The sequence below is a fragment of the Marmota flaviventris genome, chromosome 12, assembly GCF_047511675.1.
Source record: "Marmota flaviventris isolate mMarFla1 chromosome 12, mMarFla1.hap1, whole genome shotgun sequence".
Taxonomy (NCBI): Eukaryota; Metazoa; Chordata; class Mammalia; order Rodentia; family Sciuridae; genus Marmota; species Marmota flaviventris.
Genome location: NC_092509.1, coordinates 59,048,990 through 59,075,634, shown reverse-complemented (window position 1 = coordinate 59,075,634; position 26,645 = coordinate 59,048,990). Strand labels below are relative to the sequence as shown.

At 35.7% G+C, this 26,645-nt stretch overlaps 1 protein-coding gene and 1 pseudogene across 2 annotated transcripts in view; one reads left to right on the top strand and one right to left on the bottom strand.

Moving 5' to 3' along the window:
* The first annotated feature begins 3,078 nt into the window (after positions 1 to 3,078).
* Positions 3,079 to 3,670, top strand: LOC114107341 (high mobility group protein B1 pseudogene; annotated as a pseudogene).
* A 6,775-nt stretch (positions 3,671 to 10,445) lies between these two features.
* Wdr26 (WD repeat domain 26) overlaps positions 10,446 to 26,645 on the bottom strand; it is a 46,639-nt gene continuing 30,439 nt past the window's right edge. For both annotated transcript variants that reach the window (XM_027954766.3, XM_027954765.3), the window contains exons 10-14: positions 24,411 to 24,556; positions 23,940 to 24,018; positions 23,541 to 23,670; positions 19,108 to 19,293; positions 10,446 to 15,146 (exon numbers count right to left, since the gene is read on the bottom strand). In XM_027954766.3, coding sequence (XP_027810567.1) covers positions 15,121 to 15,146; positions 19,108 to 19,293; positions 23,541 to 23,670; positions 23,940 to 24,018; positions 24,411 to 24,556 — 567 coding nt within the window. In that variant the 3' untranslated portion in view covers positions 10,446 to 15,120. The remainder of the gene's footprint in view (positions 15,147 to 19,107; positions 19,294 to 23,540; positions 23,671 to 23,939; positions 24,019 to 24,410; positions 24,557 to 26,645) is intronic.

The window sequence follows — 26,645 nt, the reverse complement described above, 5'->3', positions numbered from 1 at the left end:
TGTTGTTCTATTGCTTTTCAAGCAAGAAGTCTAACTGATGTCTTTTAAGTCAGGGAAAGTAAGAAGCAATGGAGCAACATAATCAAAGTCCACTGCCCTCTTTGTTTTCAAGGCAATCATTTGCAAACTAGAAAATTCTAAGGCTTGCTGGGCTAGGAAAGAAAACTGCTCTATCTGGTCCACTTGAGACTGTTGAAATCAGTTTTTTCTGACTGTAATACTTTGTCAGAAGTGGTTGTGAAAAGTACATGCACTTGATGCAATTAGTTGTCCCCCAAAATCTAAACTAATTTCAAATGTATAGAACTAGATAGGAAGATAGAGAAGCTTAATTTTAAATTCTGTACTTATCATCTTGATCTCTGCCACCTGAGTTTTTCTACTTTAAACCAAATATACTGTTTTTGCTATGCAGTGTAATAGATTGAAATATTTTGGTATAATGAAGCTTCAGAAGGCCATTCAAAGAATGTCTATTCAGGTTTTCTAAGGGTTTGTAAGTGAAGTCTTGGGTTTAAGCCACACTTTCAATGAATATTTTGAAAGGCAGAACTAGTTTTCTGCTAATGACTGAGGGTCATTCAGAACCTTAGCATTATCATTCTGAACTGCGACTATTGCAATAATGATCACAAAGGTAACTTGGTACTGCACTCAAGTTGCTCTTTAGAAAACACTTTGGTAAAAGCTTATATTTTCAATTGCTTTCCTCTTGAGGATGGGTGGGAAAGTCCGTAGCTAGCTGAGATCTCCAAGGTTTGATTGGCTTCCTTTATATTTGCTTTGCTACATCTGCTGTGGAACAATCTTGGTTTCATATATATCAATTCCCATTAAACATTACAATCAGGGTTGGGGTTGTGGCTAAGCAGTAGAATGCTCGCCTAGCACGTGTGAGGCCCTGGGTTCTATCCTCAGTATCACATAAAAATAAATTAATAAAAAATAGGTACTGTGTCCAACTACAAAAAAAAAAAATTACAATCTAGTCAAAATGTTGAATTCCTATTTTCTAATGGAACACCTTGTGTGTCAAATACAGAAAGTAAGTAAGATGTACTCCACCACTGTGCTATACTCCCCCAGGCCTGGCACGGTTAAGATTCTGAGTTACACACTAGTAAACCATCACTCTCCAGTCATCTTTTATTTCAGGTTTATGTTTCAGGACCCTATGCTTGATCAGAATCTCCATTTTGTTGCTGACTCCGGATTTAATCTCACCTAACATCCATTATTTTGAGAACCATGCACTCTTGATGTAAGAAACTGGCATGAAAACAGGAGCTTGAATCCTTGGTTCATTCCCACAGCTCAGTTCACTCAAATTGATAATCTTGGAAGGAGAGGAGGATATAACATGGAATTAAATTAGATGAAGTTTCTCTTTAGAGCCAAATGTCTTATCTTGATTTGATCAGCAACTTGTTTCAGAGACTAGACGCATAATGAGTAGGAGCTGAACTTAATATACAACTGAAGGCTGCACGTTTGGCTATACTATTATCTCCAACAAAGAGACCAGTGGGGCAAGGCTAGTAATCCTTTGGTTTTACAGTAGCACTAAATAAATTTACTGGGCTGGAGATGTGGCTCAAGCGGTAGCACGCTCGTTTGGCATGCGTGTGGCCCGGGTTCGATCCTCAGCACCACATACCAACAAAGATGTTGTGTCTGTCAATAACTAACTAAATAAATAAATATGTTTAAAAAAAAAAATAAATAAAAAAAAATAAATTTACTAACTTTTGGGAAGAGAGAAACAGGTCTAAACCATGTTAATTGGTAATTTTGTATTTACCAGTTGCAATAATAAACTCATTTTATGCATAACTTATTACGTTCTCTGCCCCATCCTGCTTTGAAGCAAATTCCAGACATTACACCTGTAATATTTTCATATGTATCTAAGATATAGGTTCTTAAAACACATAACCAAGACAGTAGAATAAATTGGATGTAACTTTCCTATGTTTATATGAATACATGACCAGTGTAACTCCACATCATGTATAAACCCCAAAACAGGAAGTTATACTCCATTTTATGTATGTCAAAATACATTCTACTGTCATGTATAACTAAAAACAAAATACATTCTACTGTCATGTATAACTAAAAACAACAATGAAAAAACATAACCATAGTACCAATGTCATACATAACCAATTTCTTTTTTTTAATATTTATTTTTTAGTTGGATACCATAAATTTATTTATTTTTATGTGGTGCTGAGGATCGAACCCAGGGCCTCGCACGTGCTAGGTGAGCGCTGTACCGCTGAGCCACACCCCAGTGCCCCCATAAACAATTTCTTAGTATCAAATATCCAATCGGTGCTCAGGTTTCCCCAGTGGCTCAAAAATTCTACAGTTGTTGTTTACACTTAAATCCCAACAAAGTCTGTTCATTTGGTTAATGTTGCAAGTCTTAACCTTTTTAGATTCCTTTTTAGATTTGCAATTTGTTTAAGGAACTGGGTTACCCAACATAAGTAATCAAATTATTTGTTGTGTAGAACCTGTAACATTCCAGATTTTGCTAACTGCATCCCCACTGGTACTTTTAAGCCACTCTTACAAAAACCATAGTTTGACTAGGTGCATTCTCACACAATACAATGCTGTTTGGTAGATACTGTTAGGCTTTTTTATAGATGAGGGAACTAACCTTTGACATGTTAACTTGTCTAAAGATACACATTAAGTGATAGGATTTATATTCAGGTCTGATGACTACAAAACCTATGATTTCAATATGTAAAGATATTCAATGTAAAGATATTCAACTTTCTTTTGGAGGTTTTCCTCTATAAAAATCTATTGTTTTAATAATGTGGAGAAAAGTCCCTTGAATTTCAAGTGCCATTGAAATGAGCAGTTAACTAGAATCAGTAAAGGGGGGCCTTAAATTTTCCAACTATCATTGACAAGTTTTAAGTCAAAATTTCCAGGCATCTCGTTTCTGCTCTCACAACTATTGTGGTACACTGAGCTCCATAGAGACAGTGCCAGGGCAAATGAGACCCTGATGGTCACTGGGTGACTCTGTGCCTTGCTGAGGAAAATCGACTTAACATGGGCAAAGGAGATGCTAAGAAACCAAGAGGCAAAAGGTCATCATATGCATTCCTTGTGCAAACTTGCTGGGAGGAGCACAGAAGCACCCAGATGCTTCACTCAACTTCTCAGAGTTTTCTAAGAAGTACATATCTGCTAAAAAGAGGTAGAGGAACATATCTGCTAAAAAGAAAGGAAATTTGAAGACATGACAAAGACCGACAAAGCCCATTATGAAAGAGAAATGAAAACCTATCTATCTCCCTCCTAAAGGGGAAACAAAAAAGTTCAAGGATGCCAATGCACCCAAAAGGCCTCCACAGCCTTCTTGTTCTCTTCCTTGTATTGCCCCCAAATCAAAGGAGAACATCCTGGCCTAACCATTGGTAATGTTGCAAAGAAACTGGGAGAGATGTGGACTAACATTGCTGCAGATGACAAGAAGCCTTATGAAAAATAAGCTGCTAAGCTGAAGGAAAAATATGAAAAGAATATTGCTGCCTACTGAGTTAAAGGAAAACCTGATGCAGCAAAAAAGGGAGTTGTGAAGGCTGAAAAAAGCAAGAAAAAGAGGGAAGAAGAGGAAGATGAAGAGGATGATAATGAATAAGTTGGTTCTAGTGCAGTTTATTTGTATTGTCTATAAAGCACTTAAACCCCACCACTCACTCCTTTTAAAGAAAAAAAAATTGCAATGTAAGATTTGCTTTTAAACTATACAGTGTCTTTTTTTTTTTTTTTTTTGTATAATTAACACACTACCAAATTGTGTCTTTAGAGAGCCCTCTCCTGGTGGTATTTTCAATAGCTCCAACCTTGCCTGATACAGTATGGGGTTGTGAATTGGCATGGAAATTTAAAGCAGGTTCTTGGTGCACAGCCAAATTAGTTATATATGGGGACAGTAGTTTTTCATCTTCAGTTGCTTCTGATGAAAGTTATACAAAATAATTGTTGTTCTGTTAACTGAATACCACTCTGTAATTGCAAAAAAAAAAAAAAAAAAGAAAGAAAGAAAAAAGTTGCAGCTGTTGACATTATGAATGCTTCTAAGTAAATACAATTTTTTTTTTTTTATCAGTTAAAAAAAATGCCAAGTGGCGATCTCTAGACCAAGGAAACAATGGATGGTGTAGTATTAAAAACATGAGCTCAGAGGCAATTCATTTTGAATCCCAGCTTCTTCATACCAGTTAGTTTTTTTAATCCAATTTCCCTCATTTGTTAAAATGGGAATTAGAGTATCTGCCCCCAAAGCTTCTCTGTTATTCATATGACGGAACATATAAAGTGGCTTGTTCATTGTGACTGAACTACAGGTAAGTACCCAGCATATCAGCTCAAATGAATACCTGTCACGTATTCACATTGTACAATATGTGTATGTATGAAATTAATGTGGGTGAGTCCCTTTCAATATATTTTTTGCTACTGCTATTAATTTGTGGCCTCATCACCAAAGTAATATAGCATAGTGTTATGGTGTTTAAACAACAATAAGTGGACTGGTGCCAGGATGATAGCATAAAATTACCTGAGGTATTAAAACAATTCCTTATCTCCCTTTAGACTCAAGATCTGAAAGGTGGCCAGGTGTGGTGATGCATGCTTGTAGTCCCAGTGACTTGGGAAGCTGAGGCAGGAGGACTGCAGGTTGGAGGCCAAAGAACTCGGCAAGACCCTATTTCAAAAAAAAAAAAAAAAAAAGATGGAAATGTGGTTCAGTGGTTAAATGCTCCAGGGTTCATTCCCTGGCACTCCTCCCCACCCCACCCCCCGAAAAAAAATCTGAAATGTGGCTTAGAAATCTGAAACTTAAAAGCCCTCAGTTGAGTTAGATGTACTTGGATTTAGGGGTTAAAGGCACAGGTTTTGGCATCAAATAGGGGTTATTTCTTTAAGCTTGAGTTTATCATCTGAAAAAAAGTAGGCAATAAGCTTACAGAGGCACTCTACCACTGAGTTATATCCCCAATCCTTTTTGAGTCAGGGTCTGACTAAGTTGCCCAGGCTGGGACTCCTGCCACAGCCTCCCAAGTAGCTGGGATTATAGGTGTGTACCACAGTGACTGGCCTAAGGTAACAGTTTACATTAAATACTGTATATAAAATGCTTAGCACTGTGCCTGGCACTAGTAAGTCCCCTAACTGAATACTTTTACTAAAATATTAGTAAGTAGCAGGGCATGAAGCTCAGGGGAGAGAACTTGCCTAGCTTGTATGAGGCCCTGGGTTCGATCCCCAGCACTTCAAAAATAAATAAATTAAAACCAAGTTAGTTGCTCTCTATCTTCTTTGTGGATAAGTTAACAGACACTTATTGAAAAGGTCTTTTTATGTAAGTCCATTACTGGGGCAAGAGTCCAATTAAACATACTTATCACGGAAATTTTCAGGCATATTAAGTCCCCTCCCTACTTTTCAAGCCATAGCATTAAGAACCAATATATTTTGTTTTCTATTAGAAGTGCATCTGTTTCTGATATGCAGATGCTAATTTACAATAAAGTGGGGGCAGTAGGGAAGAATAGTGTTACCTTAAATTAGGTAGAGGGGAGTGAAGGTAGGGGAGGGGAGAGGATTTGTTGATAGGAAGGATAGTGGAATGAAACAGACATTAGTACCTTATGTACATATATGACTGTGTGACTGATGTGATTCTACAACGTGTACAATCAGAAAAATGAGATATCATACCTCATCTACGTATGACATCAAAGTGCATAAATGCATTCTACTGTCATGTATAACTAATTAAACACATTAAAAAATAGAAGTGCATCTGTTCTGTTCTCGTAAAAGGGCTTTCAGAGTTGTAAAAGCTGTTGATGACTAGGGATCATTGGTATTTTTCAGCTATAAGGGAAATTATTCAATATTTGGAAATCGTGTAGAATACAACTTTCAATTCAATGTATAGTTCCATTTTATTTTTTATTACCATCGTGCTGGGGATCAAACCCAAGGCCTTCTTGCACATTCTAGGCAAGTGTTCTATCCGAGTCACATACCTGCTCAATTCATTTCTTAACTATATTCAAAACAGGCAGGAAAGGACTTAAATGAAGAACATTTTGCTTATTTGTTAATTTGAATTCGGAACACAGTCTATCACCACACACCATAGCCAACTATGTTTTTTTTTTAATATTTATTTTTTAATTGTAGTTGGACACAAGGCCCTTATTTATTTTTATGTGGTTCTGAGAATGGAACCCAGGGCGTTGCATGTGCTAGGTAAGCGCTCTACCACTGAGCCACAATCCCAGCCCACCAACTATGTTTTGAGGAAGATTTTTCTTAAGGCTGCAGAAAGTCTTATGTTGTATGTGAGGAACTCATGTACAGAGTTGTATCTTTTGTGTGTGTGTGTGTGTGTGTGTGTGGTGGGGATCAAAGCCAGGGCCTTATGCATGCAAGGCAGGCACTCTACCAACTGAGCTATATCCCCAGGTCCAATAAATTTTTCATAGTGATGAAAGAAGCTACTAATCCTCACATAGGAAATTAAAACTTGTCCTTTTCTGTTTCCCACATCAAGCTCTCATTACATACTGATTTAATAATTTAAACTACAGGATTAGAATACAGTTTCATATATTGCAAGTTCACTTTAGGTTAATTCAAGTTTGAGGGAAAAGAAACAGATAAGATAAAATCAACAGACAAGACTACTGGAAGTAGTGATTAGATGATGGAATCATTTGGTTTCACTGAATCTTCCTCAACATTTTTTTCTGATGAAAAAAAATTCTTCCTGGAACCCCAACCCCCGCCCCCACCGGGGATGGATCTTGTTCCTATTTTGATGTTTTAAACTTGCTTGGAATTCCTACTGGTGCCTTGAACTCACCCACACCTGGCTTACCCTGACCAGATAACAACCCTTTCTAAAACTTTAGTGGCACCTCATAAATTCTGATGTTGGGAGCTTATTTTCTATCTTGAAATGTTAAGCCAGGTAGATCATTAATCTGTTATCTGCCATTGTATTATGCTTGTCAAAATCTTGTTAGCTGTAAGTCCCCAAGATACCCCCCTTTTGTAACTTTTTGTGCTATAAAATTTTTTTCCTGGAGAGCAGGGGATCTGATCTCTAGCCCGAGGTTTTTGGGAGAGACAGTCCTGGCCAGCTCCAGTGTACACAAATACAAGCTTGTTTTAATTTAATTTAAAATTGGAGTCCGTGGCCTTTTCTTTGTGTCGTGGTTCAACACTTAGTAGGAAAGGATCAGTGTTTGCCCTCTTCCCAGGGACTGCCACTTTAGGATTGATATTTGCCTCCTTCCTAGGAATTGTCTTGTCATTTGCTTTAACTGGGCCACAAACGAGAAATGTTAACACTACCTATTTCTACAAAAGTTGTTAGTGATTTAATTGTGAACATAATAAAAAATGGGAAAGGATTTAAAAAAAATTCTTCAAGTATAAATCATTACATGATGTGACTGTACATTTTTAGTTTACATACTTAGAAGGGAATCAGTTTGTTGTTGTTGGTGTTTGTACCTGGGATTGAACCCAGGGGTGCTTAATAACTGAGCCACATCCCCCATCCTTTTAAATATTTTTTGAGACAATTTTTCACCAAGTTGCTTAGGGGCTTGCTAAATTGCTGAGGCTAGCTTTGAACTTGCAATTCTCCTACCACAGTGTGTCACTGCACCCTGCTAGTTTTTTTTTTTTAATTGTAGATAGACCTTTTATTTTTATGTTGTGCGATCCTCCTACCACAGTGTGTCACTGCACCCTGCTAGATTTTTTTTTTTTTTAATTGTAGATAGACCTTTTATTTTGATGTGGTGCTGAGGATCGAACCCAGTGCCTCACACATGCCAGGCAAGCATGCTACAACTCTAGCCCCTAGATTATGCTTTTAGTAGAAGTCTGCTCAGGTTTGTTAAGGCAGGGACAATTTCTATACCTGGTGCAGGGACCTGACATTAAACTTTAAATGTTGGTGAATAATTCGACTAAACTAGCTAAATCTGTCATTGAAGTAGATATATTTGAAGAAAAAAGCAGAAAACTTCCTTCTCTTGCCTGTTCAGGAGAAGCTGCAAACTATGATTTCCCCAGCAGTGAGCAGGACTAAAGAGGCACTACTGCTCACTGCTCCATCAGTGGATCTGCTATCCTTAGCAGACTCACCATTACTTGACTGCCAAATACTGTTTTTAAAAAATTTGTTCTAATTAGTTATACATGACAGTATAATACAATTTGACACATTGTGCACAAATGGAGCATAACTTCTCATTCCTCTGTACATGGTGCTGAGCCACACCAGTAGTGTAACATACATGTATAAAGGGTAATAATGTCTGTCTCATTCTACCGTCCTCCCCATCCCCACAGTCCCACCCCCTCCCCTCTGCAAATTTCCTTCATTCTTCCCTAACCCCTGGGCCCCATATGGATCAGCATCTGCTTATCAGAGAAAACATTTGGCCTTTGTTTTTTGGGGATTGGATTATTTCACTTAGCATGATATTCTCAAGTTCTATCCATTTACCTGCAAATGATATAATTTCATTCTTTTAAGGCTGAGTAATATTCCACTGTATATATATGTACCACATTTTCTTTATCATCTGTTGAAGGGCATCTAGGTTGGTTCCATAGCTTAGCTATTGTGAATCGAGCTGCTATAAATATTGATGTGGCTGCATCACTATAGTATGCTTTTAAGTCCTTTGGGTATAAACTGAGTTGGGATGGCTGGGTCAAATGGTGGTTCCATTCCAAGTTTTCTGAAGAATCTCCATCCTGCTTTCCAGAGTGGTTGCACCAATTTGTAGTCCCACCAGCAATGTATGAGTGCCTTTTCCCCCCACATCCTTGCCAACACTTATTGCTTGTATTCTTGACAATTGCCATTCTGACTGGAGTGAAATGAAATCTTAGTTGAATTTCTAATTGCTAGACATGAACATTTTTTAATTTGTTGATCGATTGTATTTCTTCTGTTAAGCATCTGTTCAGTACCTTAGCCCATTTATTTATTTATTTGGTGTTTTTCTTTTGAGTTCTTTGTATATCTTGGAGGTTAGTGCTCTGAAGTGCATGCAGTAAAGATATTTTTTCCCATTCAGTAGCCTCTCTTCACATTGTTTCCTTTGCTGAGAATCAGCTTTTTAGTTTGAATCCATCCTATTTATTAATTCTTAATTTTTCTTCTTGCGCCTTAGGAGTCTTATTAAGGAAGTCGGGTCCTAAGCTGACATGATGAAGATTTGGGCCTACTTTTTCTTCTATTAGGCACAGGGTATCTGTTCTAGTGCCTAAGTCTTTGATCCACTTTGAGTTGATTTTTGTGCAGGGTGATAGAGGTTTAATTTCAGTTTGCTACACGTGGATTTCCAGTTTCCCCAGCACCATTTGTTGACTAGGCTATCTTTTCTCCAATTTATGTTTTTGGCACCTTTGTCTAGTATGTGATAACTGTATGTGAGTTTGTCTCTGCCTTCTATTTTGTATCATTGGTCTACATTTCTATTTTGGTGCCAATACCATGCTGTTTTTGTTACTATAGCTCTATAGTATAGTTTAAGTTCTGTATTGTGATGTCTCCTGCACTCTTCTTGCTAAAGATTGCTTTGGCTACTCTGGGTCACTTATTTTTCCAAATGAATTTCATGTTTGCTTTTGCTAGTTCTGCAAATAATGTAATTGGGATTTTAATAGGCCAAAGTACTAATTCTTACATTTGAACTTCCTTTTATTATATAGAACTCTCTGCCCTTAGCTATAAAAAACCTGAAATCTCTCTTCTGTAATAATTCACCCTGATGGTGGAACTGGTTTTTCCTTTTTTCATATATACAAATCTACCATGTTTCTACACATTGAATGCTTTCTCCAAGAAAGTCTTTGGGAGAACATTTCCAAGGAAATCTTTAGAATAAACTATATAATTCTATTAATTAGGAAATTAGTTTTCAAATAGAACTAATCAACATATTCACTGCTTAAATGCAGAAATTCAGATGTAGGTTTTTTTTTTTTTTAATAAGGCATATAATTCCTTTAAGATGCAATGCTTCTAAAATTCTTCTATATTTATCCATAATTGCACAATGGCCTTAAAAAGATACCCCAGCGCAGCTGTGTATGTGATGGTGGACACCTATAATCCCAGTGATTTAGGAAGCTGAAGGAAAGTTTGAGGCAGCCTCAGGAACTTAGCAAAACCTTGTCAATAAATAGATAGATAGATAGATAGGGTTGGAGATGTGGCTCAGTGGTAAAGTCTGGGTTTAATCCCCAGTTCCAAAAATAACAACAACAAACCATCCCTGCAGACCCATTCATAAACCCTAGTCAAACACATGGAAGTCAAGTTCTGCAAACCAGTTATTTCAATTAGGAGATTACACCAAGAATTAGTTACTCATTCTGTTTATTAGATCGAAAGAAAGGAATACAAATGACTGGTTAAGTGCTGTGCACTGACATGAAAAAAGTGTATTAAAAAAAAAAAAGAAGTCCCAGTAAGGCAAATCAAAGTTAATGTAGTTTCAATGGAACAGAAATTCTGAAGACGTTTAATATACCACACATTTATAAAATGAAAGTCAACAAAAGGGTGTTTTGTAAATAATTAGTAGAACAAGTGAAAATAAATATCAGAGACCTGAAGTTTTTATACTTTAATGAAATAATAAAGCAAAGAAATTGAAACTACTAAATATAATCTGAGGCAGTTAAAAAAAACAAAAAAACACCCCTCCCCCTAAATTTAAGAACACAATCCTTTGAAACATTTTATCAGTCCATAGCAAATAGTTATTACATACCAAAATCTCTAAGTGTTAACTAATTCCACCACAATGCCATGTAAATCTTGACAATTTAGAAATCTTGAGATCAACACTAAAGTTCTTCTCTTGATCTCTACAGCTTGGTTTGTAAGTACATACATGCTTTTGTGGATCTATTCCCCTCGCCACACACACACATTTTCAAGGAGCCAAAAACATTTCTTTCCATCTGTGCCTAAAAATGTTAGGATTCACTTCTAATACATTGACCCTGATAATGAAAATGGGGGCACAATTTCAATCTTATAAAAATATACCAGTATTAACCAAACATTAAACTTATTGAGAGAGCACTTCACATGTGCATGTGACTTCTAGTAAAATTGACAAGAACCTAGAATGGCAGTTTTCCGGACTTTTTATGAATTAAGTACTCTCTCTCCCACACATACTACCACACACACATACACACACATTTTTATACTATTAGCTTTATTAAATCCAGGTTATCTGGATTAAGTAAATATAAGGATGGGTTTTTATAGTTTTTGCTTTTGCAACTATAGGGCAGCTACTATAACAATAGCTTAACAACACTGAAATTTTCAATTAAGTTCACCCTGTTTTTAGAAAGTGTCTAAGTGTAAATGCAAATTTACCTCTTCTTAAAGTTAGCAGTTTGTATTAAATTAGATATGGTTTCCGAAATGGAAGTAATGTTTTGGGCAGCAACTCAAGAGGAGAGTTGTTAAAGTTGAGAAATTAAAACTAAATTAAAATATTTTTACATTTTAGAGATGGGACAAAAAGGATATTAAGACAAATGTCTTCTTTCCTCCCCATTCAAAAGCAGCCATTCTTCTGCTGTGAAAGAAAACTGACATGGATATTTTCCCTTTCAAGAGATGTACGATATAGTTACCCACTGTGAGGCAGAGGTGATAGGGTCAGTTCTTGTTTGCAGGAACCAACATCCTAAAAAAGAAAATTTCAAGATGGGGAGGGTGGGAAAGAAGGATTTTCTATTAATTTCATGGAATGCCACTCTAGAGGCAGAACACTCCTAATAAAACTCACCATATTACTACTTGTGTCTTTGCAGATTAAGAAAATATTGACAAAATTGATTTCTTTTTCCCTCTCAACTAGCAGGTTATTTTAATTACTTAAAGTTAGGGAATCCCTTTTTGTTTTCCCACCCAGTAAAATTGGCCAATTTGTGGGGATATTTGCAAATAAAATTTCCTCTGCTTCAACTACTTACCTGGATTAATATAACATATTTATCTGGCCAATTGAGCAACAGAAATGTAGCTGTCATGAATACTAATACAGAAACCAAAACTGAAGCTGTCATCCCTCCCGACTAACTCCCAATCTCTTTATCACCACCCACACCAATCTCAGTAACTCCCAAATCCAACATTTTACCATTAATAACCACTTATTTGGAGGAAAAAGACATTTAATTTCATTCTTGCTCTAGCCCTTAATCAATGCATAACAAAAACATTTTTAAGCACGTGGAAATGAGCCTACTAACCTGATTTTAGGAGTCAAAATTCTCCACTCTATTTTGATCTATGTGCAAAAAGTATTGGTACTTTTCAATTTGTTTTTACCTTGTGGCTGGCTTGATAGTATTCTCATTCTTAAGTGTATTAGAGTCTATAGTATTATCAGAAATTTTCAGTTAACAGCTATAGATTAGAAAATCCTTTCATCAGTTATTTAAACCATAAAATCCTAGGTTTCTTCACCTTTCTAGCAGTCACTGCATGGCATATGTATGAAACAGATGTTTACAGCAAATTGGCACAGCAAAGTACCAGTATGTATAGGAAGCCGTCAGTTACGACACATCTGGAAAACAAACTCACCTAGGTGCTAGAGAAACCTTTGCATAGTTGTTACTCCGTTTTAATAGGAGTTATGTTCTTGTAAAATGTGCCTCACTTTACTCCACTTTTTAAAAGTGTTTTGAAACTGCACTTCAGAAGTACTCTGAAGACTCAGATCTGGGGTGGCTGGGTGCAGTAGTAGAATCTGAGTGCTAAATTGCTCCTGAATGGGGACAAATCTCAGCAAGTGTTACAGACATACCACAGTACACTGTAACCAAATTTGTAAACAGCTGTGGAGTTTCCATGCCCACATTTTGTTAGTAATGTTTCTGTGGAGACTGGGGTGTATTAATGGCTTCAGGGTATACATGAATCACTTAAAATATGATTTTAACTGTTCTGAGGTAAAGAGAAGTTGCCACTTAATTATATACAGTTACCAATGAAGATTTTTATTCAAGCTTGAAGTAAAAATTAATTTTAGTCAAGAAAAATGAAGTACCAGATAAACTGTAACATAGTTATTTTAACTTAGAAGTATCAAAACAGGAATTCTTTGATTTCCTAAGTGGTGATCTCTGCAAAACGGAGCTTAAAGAAATCTTTTACATACCAATTTGATAAAATAATCTGCTGACCACAATCTGTCATTTTCTCTTACTATGGGCTTTTGGGAGAATGCATGCTATTTTTAAGGCCAAATGTGTTTTTTCTTCTTCTCCCCTTTCCTTTCTCCTTTCTGTCTGCTGCCATCTCTTCCTTGCCACCCCAATTAAAGAATTCCTGAATCCAAGCCTTTCTCTTTTTTTGTGGGTCCTGAAGTAATAGTCATGGTAATAATATATTATAGACTTGACTAGGCCTTAAAGGGAAACTTGAGTACAAGTTGTTTCTTTCTTCACCAGAATCTTTCTTTGGGGGTTTCCCCACTCCTCTTCGCAACATAACAGCTGTGGTCACCCTATTTATCCTCTAATGAAAAACAGGGAATTTTAAGGGATACTAAGCATGTTGTATTCAGCTGTTATGAGGTGTAAAAACACAATGTGAACATCAGGCTTTTGGCTTATTTTAAATGAGAAAGTCTCAAAAATTAGAAGTCCTTTTCCATGAAGGAAACCTTTCCTTAAACTAAAAAGGGAGGGAAGAGGGAAAGACTATCCACAGCACCAATTTAGAATGAGGTTCAGTATGGCAATATCTGAAAAACTGTGAAGGAATATTCTTTTAAATTTATGTCTCCCTATATGTCAAAATATCAAGGGCAATTGAGAGAAGTAACTATGAGGTTTTAATCCCATTTATGTTTGTAATGGGTTGAATTCTTCTTATGGTCTCAATTATACTTAACACTTCCAAAGTGGTTATATCTGCCGATTTTTACTCTTTTGCTAGATGACACCAAAGTGACTTCTGAAGTTGAAAACAACTTGGAACAAGCTTTGTTGAAAACCTAGACTGACCTAACTGATCTCTCATGTTGGTATATTTAAAGTTCTTTTGAATCTTGAATTTCTTCAACATCAGGTACAGATATTCCTTCAGGAATAAAAAGCAAATGTGTGTGTGGGGGGGACACTTCAAAGTATTACTCTGAATTTCCTGTGTAAAATGTCCTTCCCAAGCACTGTTTCTGACCATGTCTCATGTGGTATTCCAGAAGAGCATCAGTTATACTGCGAATCTAAGTCATAGAGGAAACTGTTTTTAAGCTGGTTTAGATTCCAAATGTATACAAATGAAGTCACTTTAATCCTATAAATACTTCTTAATTTATTTTTAAAAAATTGTGCTGTTAACCCTTTTACGGGGCAACAAGCTATGTGAAAAGTACAAAACTTTTTGTCAAATGTAATATTGAGAGTGCTTTTGACATAGTTCACTGGTTTATCATCTGGATCAGTATATACTGCGCAACGGGCAAGGCTAGAATCCATGAACCAAGCTGCAAAGATCTCAAGCTAAATAAGGCGGAAAGATTTGGAGAAACAAAAGAAGGAAATTCTTTCCTATCCAATGTATACTCTTCAGACTAATGCACTCTTTCTATCAAGCCTTCTAAACTGTTAAATAAAGTTTTCCAAACAAGCATTTAAACTTCATTACACAGAAGAGCAACAAGAATGGTATCCTGCCAAACAAAAGGCAGGAGGGAAAAAAATATATATACTGAGTTCAATGGGTAAGCCTGAATGTAGCACAGTTCTTCACAACCGATGGGGGAATAATTCAACATGGTGTCCAACAACGTTCTAACGACGTGCTTCATCTCAACTGGTTACTATGAAGCAAGGTGTAAATGTTTGGCCCCAATCGGGCTTCAGAAATGGTTCGTTTTTTCATGACGAGCATGTCTGTCCAGCTATCAATCATGTTTGTTTGCACCAAATCCCAAGCCATTAAAATACGACTAATTTTAAGTTAAACAGAAGTCGTCTGCTCCAAATTCGCCATCAACTATCCATGCTACTGCATTCCTCTGAATGAAGAGAAGATGAAATGTATAAGGAAGAAAGAGAAAGAAGAAGGGAGGGAGAGAAAAAAGTGACTGGTTAGAAAGTTTAAAAATTAGCATCACGACAGAACATAATATAGTAACAATATAAAATTCTTGATACTTTAATTACCATAATCATTAAAACAATATGTCTAACTCATTTCTTAGGCTATACATTTCTAATATAAAGTCATAATTACTTTGAATACTGGAGAAACTCAAGTGAATTAATTTTGTTGGAATTTCGTACTTTAATTTAGACCATTGTGTCTGGCATCTTTCACTTTAATGTTTTCAAGGTTTTGTTCATACTGGACAGCATATTAGTACTTCATATCCCATTTCATTTAAACATTCCTCAAAACACAGAACAAAACCAAAATAAAACAAATCAGTCTTATAACTGTTATAAAATGTCAACAAATTATCTTTTGAAATAGAGTTGTCAAGTGACATATTTTAATTCTTATAATACCTTACTCTGGTTTCTGAATATTATCTTCTTTAACTTCATCTATTTTTCAAAATTTTTATTACAAACAGGTATTACTTTAATAGGAAAAAAGTGTTTTCAAGGTGAGAGGAAGAGACCCCCGGACATCAGCAAAAAAGGCATATAACCAATTATCTGGTTAAAGAACTGGGGGAGTAGCTTAATGGTAGAGCATTTGCCTAGTATACTCAAAGGCCCCAGGTTCAATCCCCAGCACAATTAGAACAAACAGCAAACAAAAATCACCCCCCAGATATCTGGTTATATAGAGGTTGTTTTTTCACTTCAGGTGACAACAAAAATATTTTTTAGAGCCATGCTGGAAAGTGCTGAATTGGCTCACCCATCACATTAATCAGATTTCCCAAACAGAAATGAAATTTTTATTTTACTGGAGTGAAGACACACATGTCCTTGTCTGGGGTAAATCTGCTACTACTACACAGTTAAATATTTCCTACTTCTTCAAATCAAATCTGTTTATTTGAAGAAATAGCTTCTGAATGACTAATAAAATTTGAAAAGCCAGATAATCACAGATGTAAATCTATCCAGACTATATCTTAGAAAGCAGGTCTTGAAATCTAAATAGGACAACAAAAGAAGATAAGGCCTTTTGGTCCTAGCTGACTTTTCCAGAGGATTGTTATTCTATTACATAGTGACCTCCAAATATAAAAAGGCCCTTCAAGGTTCCGAGCAACTCAACAGTAGTTCTCCATCCCCACTGCTGCCTGCCCTTTTGGTGGTACTGCAGATTGAATCCACTGCACTTTACCAATAAGCTACTTCCCAAACCCCTTTTCTTTTTATACTGAGACAGGGTCTCACTAAGTGTCCAGGATGGCCTTGAACTTGTGATCTTACTACCTCACTTCCCAAGTCACTGAGCTTGCAAGTGTATGCCACTGCATCCAGCTCTCAAACTTTATGATCCAAGGACTTTTAATACTTTTTTACTATGACTGCATATCCTCATACCCCCATCTGGCAGTAAATGTGGCCAAGCCTTCTGCAGTTTGTACAACAAGATCAAAAGAAGAGATCATACTTTTTCAAACCATAAGCGCTACCTTGATAATCCTCCTCTAAGAATCACTTAATTGAGAGCAGTCAGTCACCTTTCTTAGTATAACATTTGAACATATTGACCAAAAAAGCTCTGTTCATCTGTTTTTAGGTAAATTACACACTTGTTCCATTTGGACAAAAAAGATCAGTCATTTACATAAAGTTTCTCATTACCTCTCTTTTCTAGTAATGATATTATGTTCATTTAAGCTTTTGTCGCTTTATACTGTGGGCTTTCTTTATCTCCAAGCATCTCCAAGTGGTGAGTAAAAACTTTTCAGACCTAAATCTGAAGACCCAGAAGCACTCAACAAGTCAATTAGCCTGCTGTGCTTCAGTTTCCTTACCTATACAAATTAGGATAAAAATTCTTTTCTGATAGGACTATGAAAGTGTTATGCAAGATAGTGTATATAATAAAGGGCTTATTAGCATGCCATTGTTACATAGGTGCATGCTGAATTTTAGTTCCTTTCTCTTTTCCCATGCTTCTTATGTAGTATTAAATTACTATATTTATTTTTGTATTTTTAAAATATTTTTTAGTTATAGGTGGGCACAATATCTTTATTTTATTATTTTTATGTGGTGCTGAGGATGGAACCCAGTGCCTCACGCATGCTAGGCGAGCGCTCTACCACTAAGCCCTAGTCCCAGCCCACTACATTTATTTTTACTAGTAAAATGCACAATCAAGATCATTTAAGGGGCGGGATTGTGGCTCAGTGGTAGAGTGCTCGCCTAGCATGGGTGGGACCCGGGTTCGATCCTCAGCACCACATAAAAATAAAGGCATTGTATTGTGTCCATATACACCTAAACAATAAAAAATAAAAATTAAAAAAATAAAGATAATTTAAACCAGGGCTGGGATTGTGGCTCAGTGGTAGAGCGCTTATCTAGCATGTGTGATGCACTGGATTTTATCCTCAGCACCACATAAAAATAAATAAAGAAACTGTATCCATCTAAAAAAAAAAAAAATGTAAAAATATGTTTTAAAGAAAGATCATTTAAACCATCTGAAGTTTTTCAAATTTTGTATACTGGCTAGTTCTCAAGTTCATAAAATACTTCCTGCAGTCAAACAACAAAAAGTGCTGGCGAGGATGTGGGGAAAAGGGTACACTTGTACATTGCTGGTGGGACTGCAAATTGTTGCAGCCAATTTGGAAAGCAGTATGGAGATTCCTGGGAAAGCTGGGAATGGAACCATTTGACCCAGCTATTGCCCTTCTCGGACTATTCCCTGAAGACCTTAAAAGAGCATACTATAGGGATACTGCTACATTGATGTTCATAGCAGCACAATTCACAATAGCTAGACTGTGGAACCAACTTAGATGCCCTTCAATAGATGAATGGATTAAAAAATGTGGCATTTATAAACAATGGAGTATTACTCAGCACTAAAAAATGACAAAACCATGGAATTTGCAGGGAAATGGATGGCATTAGAGCAGATTATGCTAAGTGAAGCTAGCCAATCCCTAAAAAACAAATGCAAAATGTCTTCTTTGATATAAGGAGAGCAACTAAAAACAGAGCAGGGAGGAAGAGCATGAGAAAAAGATTAACATTAAACAGGGACAAGAGGTGGGAGGGAAAGGGAAAGAGAAGGGAAATTGCATGGAAATGGAAGGAGACCCTCATTGTTATACAAAATTACATAAGAGGATGTGAGGGGAAAGGGGAAAAAAAATCAAGGGAGAGAAATGAATTACAGTAGATGGGGTAGAGAGAGAAGATGGGAGGGGAGGGGAGGGGAGGGGGGATAGTAGAGGATAGGAAAGATAGCAAAATACAACAGTCACTAGTATGGCAATATGTAAAAACGTGGATGTGTAACTGATGTGATTCTACAATCTGTATACGGGGTAAAAATGGGAGTTCATAACCCACTTGAATCAAATGTATGAAATATGATATGTCAAGAACTTTGTAATGTTTTGAACAACCAATTAAAAAAAATAAAAAAATAAAATACTTCCTGCAATATTATATTTAGGCAGCATAATAAAGCCAGATTTTCAATAAGGTTTTTACAGTGACAATACTGATTAGATAACTGAATATGAGGTCACATATTCCACCTTATTCTCTTCCCAGTGTCCCCCTCTAAGACAAAAATCACCACCGAATCTTAGATTTCTTATGAGACAGGGTATAATAAAAGAGAAAAATCAGGTTTTCCTTTCCTTTTCTTTCTTTTTTTTAACTTTTCAGTACTGGGAAATAAACCTAGGGTCTTGTGCATGGAGAGAGAAATTAAAGCATATTCCACATTTTAAATTACTGCTTCAAAGTGCTGCATTTTCACAGTAATCAGGAAAATGTTTCATTTGGAGAAAACACAGGAACACTGTACAATGATATTACCTTCAATATTCTGGTGGTCTATAAAAGGTGCTGGTCCCCATATTCTAACAGTGCCATCATCTGAGGCGCTGGCCATCATGGATGGAATCTGTGGGTTCCAGCTCACACAGTTTACTGTACGCGTGTGCCCTGTCAGCTCCGCAATTGGCAGTTCACTACGTTTGTGCCAGATGTAAACCTTGTGATCTGAATGTACAGTAATTCGGAGGAAGAGTTAGGGAGTTGCTTAACATCAACAACATCACTGTTAAATTTATTAATTCACTACACATAGAACATGACTCTTCATTGCTAGAATTTAAAAGGGAGAACAAATACAACATGAACAGTTTAACAAGTTACCTTATGAAAAGCCACATTAATAAAAAATACACATTTTCCCTATTAAAGGTGATCAGTTCTCATTAAGCTACAAAAACAAAATTATCTGCAATATTCTGTGAATATATGATTAATAAATAATTATAATCAATGTCTTTGAACATAAACAAGTCCTGGAGAGAGAGAATTTCTGTGGAAATGTGAGATGACAAAAAAATCAATGTATTCATATACAAAAATAGTAACAATGAAGATGACAGCTATACCTTTACTGAGTGCTTACAAAATACTTAGGGACCAAATACTTTATATATATAAAATTTAATATTCACTACCATCTTATGACATGGGTACTATGCTTATCCTATATGCTTTTATGAATAATGATTGAAGTACTGAGAGGATAAGTGACCTGATCATGGTTAACAGCTAGTAAATGGTGAAGTTGGGATTCAAATTCAGGCAGTCAAGAGCTTCCTAACAAGTTCAGACAATATCTCCTCTCTGTACCATCTGCACGGCTATGTAAAAAACTATAATCTTGTGAACTGACCACAAAAAAACAAAACCCCCTATAGCTTTGTTTCGTTGTGATAAACTATTCTTCACACAAAAACAACCAAACTGTATAGAGTGGAAGTTTAAAGTATGGACTCTGGAATCAAGACTACCCAAGATCAGATCCTTCCTCCATCACCGACTAGCTGTGTAACTCTGGGCAAGTTACTCACTCTTTGCAACTCTTCATCTGTAAATGGGGATACTTACCTCCTCTTGTTGTTATGAGGACTGAATACATTTGTATATGAAAAAGTTTTCTGAACAGAATTGAACACCTTATATTACTGTGAAGAGATTAAGTTTAGGTGATGGTTCTAAATAGAAACAGAATCCCAGGGTAAATGAGAAAGGTGTTTAATCTGATAATCAATATGTGGTCAATGTGGAAACTCTCATAAATGTGCTGAGAGCAGAGGAAACTTTAGGGAATGTGTCCTGGTTTCAAAACTTTAGACATAAAGGCAAGAAGTCAGCATGGTATTTGATCTTTTTTTCTCTAAGTCACTCAGGCTAGTCTTAAACTGTGATCTTCCTGTCTCAGTCTCCCAAGTCGCTGGCATTACAGGTGTGTGTCACCACACAAGGCATAAATGATTGATATCCCTAGTGATATCAAGCATTTTTAAGACCAACTGAAACCTAAGGCTAAAGAATAATAAAATTAAGTCATTATATTCTGGTTAGGACTAAAAAGGAGAACTGTAAAGTAAAGAAATTGGTTTTCTTTCTCATTACTCAAGTGATTCACAAGATTCTAAAAATGTTTTGAACACGAATTGAATATAGTGAATATACTGTCTCACAAGATGACCACAGTAATCCATTAGCCATTTATTTGCCAGGAACATATTTTAAAGACCCACTAAAACTCCAAATATATATAAATCAGGAAAAAAGAGCAATGACTAGACCTTTCCTCCCAAAATTGCATCAATACTCAAGCTTTTTCACTGTACTGGCAATATATAGAAAAACTACAATTATTTTTTACTGTTGTATAAGTAGTGGATTTCTAAGACTGATAGAGCAAGCAGAACTTAATCATAAATCATAAAGCTTGTCATTCTGACCATACCCACTTGAAATCCCATTTTCCCTATGTCTTCAGTAAATATTTTCTTGCACGTACGTTTACAAAAAGATTTTTTTCTTCCAAATACAGGAATATTTCAGATAAGTTCATATTTTTCAAGCCTATTCTCATTCTATTTTGTGGGTTTTTTAAGTTCAGGAGGAACATAGCTAAACTTTTTTTTTTTTCCTTTTCCTAATTTCCTTTTATACAAGGGGAAAAAAAAAAATAATGTTTTCAAGGCCAGGCATGGTGGTGCATGACTGACTGACTTGGGAGATTAAGGTGGAAAGATCATAAGTTCAAGGCCAGTCTCAGCAATTTAGCAAGATGCTGTTTCAACAAAACAAAACAAAAAAAGGATTGGGGATGTACCTCAGTGGTTTGAAGCCCCCGAGTTCAATTCCCAGTACCGACCACCCCCAAATAAATTGTTTTATAAAATTATTGAACAACAAAATCATCTTAAGATAAATTTAGTGGTTCAATTAGTACCTTTTAGCTTTTGCTTCATAAATAATTGCTCAAAACAAAAATAAAAAGGAGATGTAGTTCAGTGGTAAAGCATCCCAGGGTTCAATCTGTACTACAAAAACGTAGCCATTCTTATCTTTAAGCACCTCTAGGTTACATGTTTTCAGAAAAGGCATGGAAAATTCTGAGGCATAATTATTAGGGGAAAAACAAAACAAAAACCCAAAACACAAAAACCATCATAAACAGGATTGAATGGACCATGGTGGGGGGAGGGGGTATGGGAAGAGATCTTAGAAAAGGAGGAACTAAAAGGTAAGTAAAGGGGCTGGGGCTCAGTGGTAATACACTTGCCTGTCATGTGTGAGACACTGCGTTCAATTCTCAGAACCACATACAAATAAAAATAATAATAAAAAAAGTCTATCAACAACTAAAAATATTAAAAAAAAAAAGTAAGTAAAGACTTCATGTATTAGACCATAGAAAAAGTCAATTGAAACCAATGAAGAATCCGGAAGACTATAACATAATTAAACACAGTAAGAAAGAATATGTATTACTGAAGAAAAAAACCTCATGTGTCACTTTAAGATTTTTTTAATCTACTGAGGTCATGTTTTTAATGTTGTCAAAATAGGGAAACATAAAATTATAATAAATGAAATATAATCAAATATTCATAGGGCTATCTCATAAAGCTTGAATATTTAAGAAAGTGATTTGAATAAGTTACTGCTGCAGTACTTAGAATAGTATGGTGGGCATTAAAGAAAAACATGTTGAATTAAAATTTGCAATAATATGCCACTAGTTATAATGTTATCTATCACCTTTAAAAGTACATTCAATTTTAATTGTGCTTACATATTTTAAACAATTCTATTTTATATTAGTCTGCATTTAGGCACAAGCTTGCCTAGAATACAGATACTTATATGGGAGAACAAGTTCATTCAAAAGAACAGTAGGGACAATTCTGTTAATTTCAGCTTTTTGGAAGTCACAAGAATTAAAAATCATTATTATTTAAAAAAATTTTTTTAGTTGTAGAAGAACAACAAAAACATTTATTTATTTTTATGTGGTGCTAAGGATTGAACACAGTGCCTTATATGTGCTAAGCAAGCACTCTACCACTGAGCCACAACCCCAGGCCTAAAAATTATTTTTGATGGCCATGTAAGATACACAGAAGATCTAATAACAATTAATTCTGTTCAAGTAGTAGGTAAGACATCATAATTAACCTTGACTTTTTAGATACTATCAACCTTTGAAAACTATCAGTCTCATGAAAAAAACAAGTCAACATTTGAAAGTATAATGATCTAACTAAGTCTTGATTTGATTCATGCATGGGCCAAAAATGTTTCTGCAAGGTCAGAATAGGTACTACTGACTTGTGACAATAAGGAGGGCTTGGAACCAGGAGTGTGGTGCACATCTATAATCCCAGAAACTCGGGAGGCAGGAGAATCACAAGTTCAAGGTCAGCCATGGTGGGCTGGGGTTGTAGCTCAGTGGTAAAGCACTTGCCTTGCATGAGTGAGGTATTGGGTTCAATCCTCAGCACCACAAAAAAATAAAAGTTATTTAAAAAAAAAAAAAAAAGTCAGCCTTGGCAACTTAGTGGGACTGTGTCTCAAAATAAAAAATAAAATAAAAATAAAAATAAAAAGAGAATTGGGGATACAGCTCAGCTGGTTGAGTGCTGGCCTTGCACGCAATACCTGGGTTCAATCCCCAGCACCACAAAAAACAAATAAAAATAGGAGATTTAAAAAAAATTAATAAAAAGGGCTGGCAATGTAGCAGCAGAACATTTGCTTAGCATGTGAAGGCCCTAGGTTTCATGCCCAGAACTGGGGCAGGGGAGGGAAGGAATTAACAGTGTATTAAATAAATAGCTCCAGATATATGACTACTTTCATAAATTGAGACAGAATTACAGAACTTTAAACTCATCAATATATGCAAATTGACAATAACACAAACAATTTACCTTCACTGCCACTAGCGATGAAGTCTTCATTATGGCCTCCAAAACATGAATGAATTGTATAAAACCCTTGTGTAACACCTTGATACTTTCTTACTAAAACTCTGTCTTGCAAGTCCCATAAATGAACTCCCTGTAGGCAGAAGAGAATATAGGTGTGTTCATTCCATCTCAATTCAAAGCAATTTTTAAAAGTAAACTTTGCCTGGTGGAATATTTTCATTTTCTATTTATGCAGAATGCTACCATTCTTAGAAGTTTATGATTGATTTTGCACATTTTAAGGATCAAACATATGCACTCCAATTTAAGAATAAGTAAAAAATGTTAACATTCATACAAAAAAAAAATCAATTAAAATTTTTACTGAGCTAAATTTTTCTGAAAGTTTTAGTAACATACCTGAGTTGCTACATTTAACAAAGCTAATCGGCCATTTTTTGAAATAGTAAAAGACATAATAGGATGATCTTCTTGTACTCTGTAATCAGAAAATGTTGGAAACAACAAATTAAGTCAAGACATTCAAATTATCAGAATATAAAATGTTCTAGCTTAAATACAACAACTTTGTCTACAATCACTTTTTTGGTGGTGCTGGGAATTGAACACAGGGCCTTGTGTAGCCAGACAAGCACTCTACCGACTGAGCTATACCCCCAGCCCTACAATCACTCTTATACACTAATTTCAGTTAAGAATTTGAGTTAAGATTAAGTACCACCAAACCATCAATCCAAATTACCAATGAAATGAAAAGCAAAAAAAGTAATAAAAACAAAAAAAATAAAAATTGTTCTTTTGAAAAAGCCTTATCACATACACATTTTAATATCAACTAATTATTACTTAATGGAAAAAAAAAATAGTTACATGTTCCTATCTGTAAGGTCCTCGAAGTTATATCCCCGAATTCGCTGGTGTGTATCTGATGCCAGAACAGTCTTCCCGTCACTCAAGCACCAAAGGCATTGCACTCTCACTCCTTCCCAAGAGTCAAGGAGATTACCATCTAAATCCTGGGCAGGAGAAAACCATTATTAACTCCATGACTGAACAGCACTCAGAAAGCAAAGAGCTGAAAGAATCTCTTGGTAGTATTTCTCTTAGAAATATATGTCCCTCCCCCCCACCCCCAGACTGACTTCAATCTAGTTATTCTGTGTTTTAACCATAAGAACTGGAATATAAATCAAATTTCAAAACAATATTTAAAAGAGGGTGGGAAGCCTATCTTCTTTTCAATAACCCACCATGCATAAATACTATTAAAATAAGCAAAGTAACAATCTCTAAGCTCTATGTAAGAATTTTAGTTTTAGTAAAAAAGAATTCAAACATGCCTTTAAAAAACTCACTTTACAGTCAGCCCTCCTAATCCTGCACCCAAAGGATTAAAAATATTTGAAGAAAACAAAAACCCCAACAAACCCCAAACTGCGCCTGTACTAAAGATGTATAGACTTTTCTTCCTGTCATTAGTCCTAAACAATATAGTACAAGTATTTAGGTAGCATTTATATTGTATTAGGTATTACAAGTAAACTAAAGAAGATTTATAACGTATGGGAATGGGAGTATGTGTGTAGGTTATAATGCAAATATCAGGCCATTTTATGTAAGGGGCCTGAGCAACCAAAGAGTCTGGTATCTGTAGGGATTGCTTGAACCAAAAACCCCTACAGATACCGAGGGATGACTATATTGGGATTTGTTTTATAATATTCAGAAATTGTGATTGGAAAAAGATTACTAAAACATCTTATAGCTTTATATAGAACTCAGGAATCTTTTATGACATTTTTCTTCTTTCCCACATTTTTTAATAGGTGCATAAAATGTTACTTATAATAATGGGACTTGTTGTTACATATTTACATATTTGTACATACACATGATGTAATGATATAATTTGGCCACTTTCACTACCTTGTTTTCATGACATTTTCCAAAATGTTACCAAATTTGTAATGAGCTTTACAGATCAAAGCTCTTACAGACATTATCTCACTGACTAGTCACAGCTCTAAGAATTATCATTTCCATTTTTCAGATTAGAGAACCAGGAAGTTTATATCCTGAAGATTTAAACATCATATGGGGTAGCAAAATCAGTGAAACTTACATGGTCATCCTGTGCCTAGAGAACTAAGAACTAATGATTAACAGCCATATGTAGATAATACTATATCCTATTAGTTTCAAGCCATCTCTGTGTTTGTGTGCTTACACATACATGTTGCTGGGGATTAAATCCAGGGCCTCCCACATACAGGGCAAGTGTTCTATCACTGAGCTATCAAGCAACTTTAATAACTTGTCATGGTACATAAAAATCTTTGTAATAATTTATCTTTAGGTACAATAAGTACATTTACTATCTTGTTTGAGTCTTAAAAATAAATCTGATGCTCTATTGGAATCATGAAAGGCAATGATATGAAACACAGAATCCATACAGAATGGTAAGACATGGCAATTCTATCACAGGTTACTGTGTCATAGAACTTTTAACCTGTTACTTATTTTCATCATCCTAATAATTCAAGAAATCATCAGAATATACCTCAAATACTGACAAATTCTCCAGTAGTACTTATCACCCCTTTTACTCTTCAAATGTTTATGATTGTTATAATTTGGATTTGGAATGTCCAAAGGCTATGTTTTGAAAGCTTGATCCTCAAAGCAACAATATTTAGAGGTAGGGATTTTTGGAAGTGATTGATCATGAGGGCTATGACTTTTCAATGAGTTAACCCAATTAACAGGGATTCATAGCTAGTTTATCAGGAGATGGTGGAAAATGTAGTGGGTGGAATCTAGTTGAAGAAAGAACGGTCTTAAAAGGCATGCCCAAGGGGACTGACTACATCATGTTCCTGGCTCCTTTTACTGCCCTCCTCTCTCTGCTTCCTGGCTGCCATGATATGAGAAGCTTTCCCCTGCCATGCCCTTCCACCATGATCTTCTGTCTTCCCTTAGACCCAAAGCAAGAGAGCCAGCTGATTATGGAATAACATCTCTGAAAATATGAGCCAAATAAGTCTTTCCTCCTCTAAGGTTTTTCTTCTCAGGTATTTTACCCTGGCAATGGAAAAGTGACTA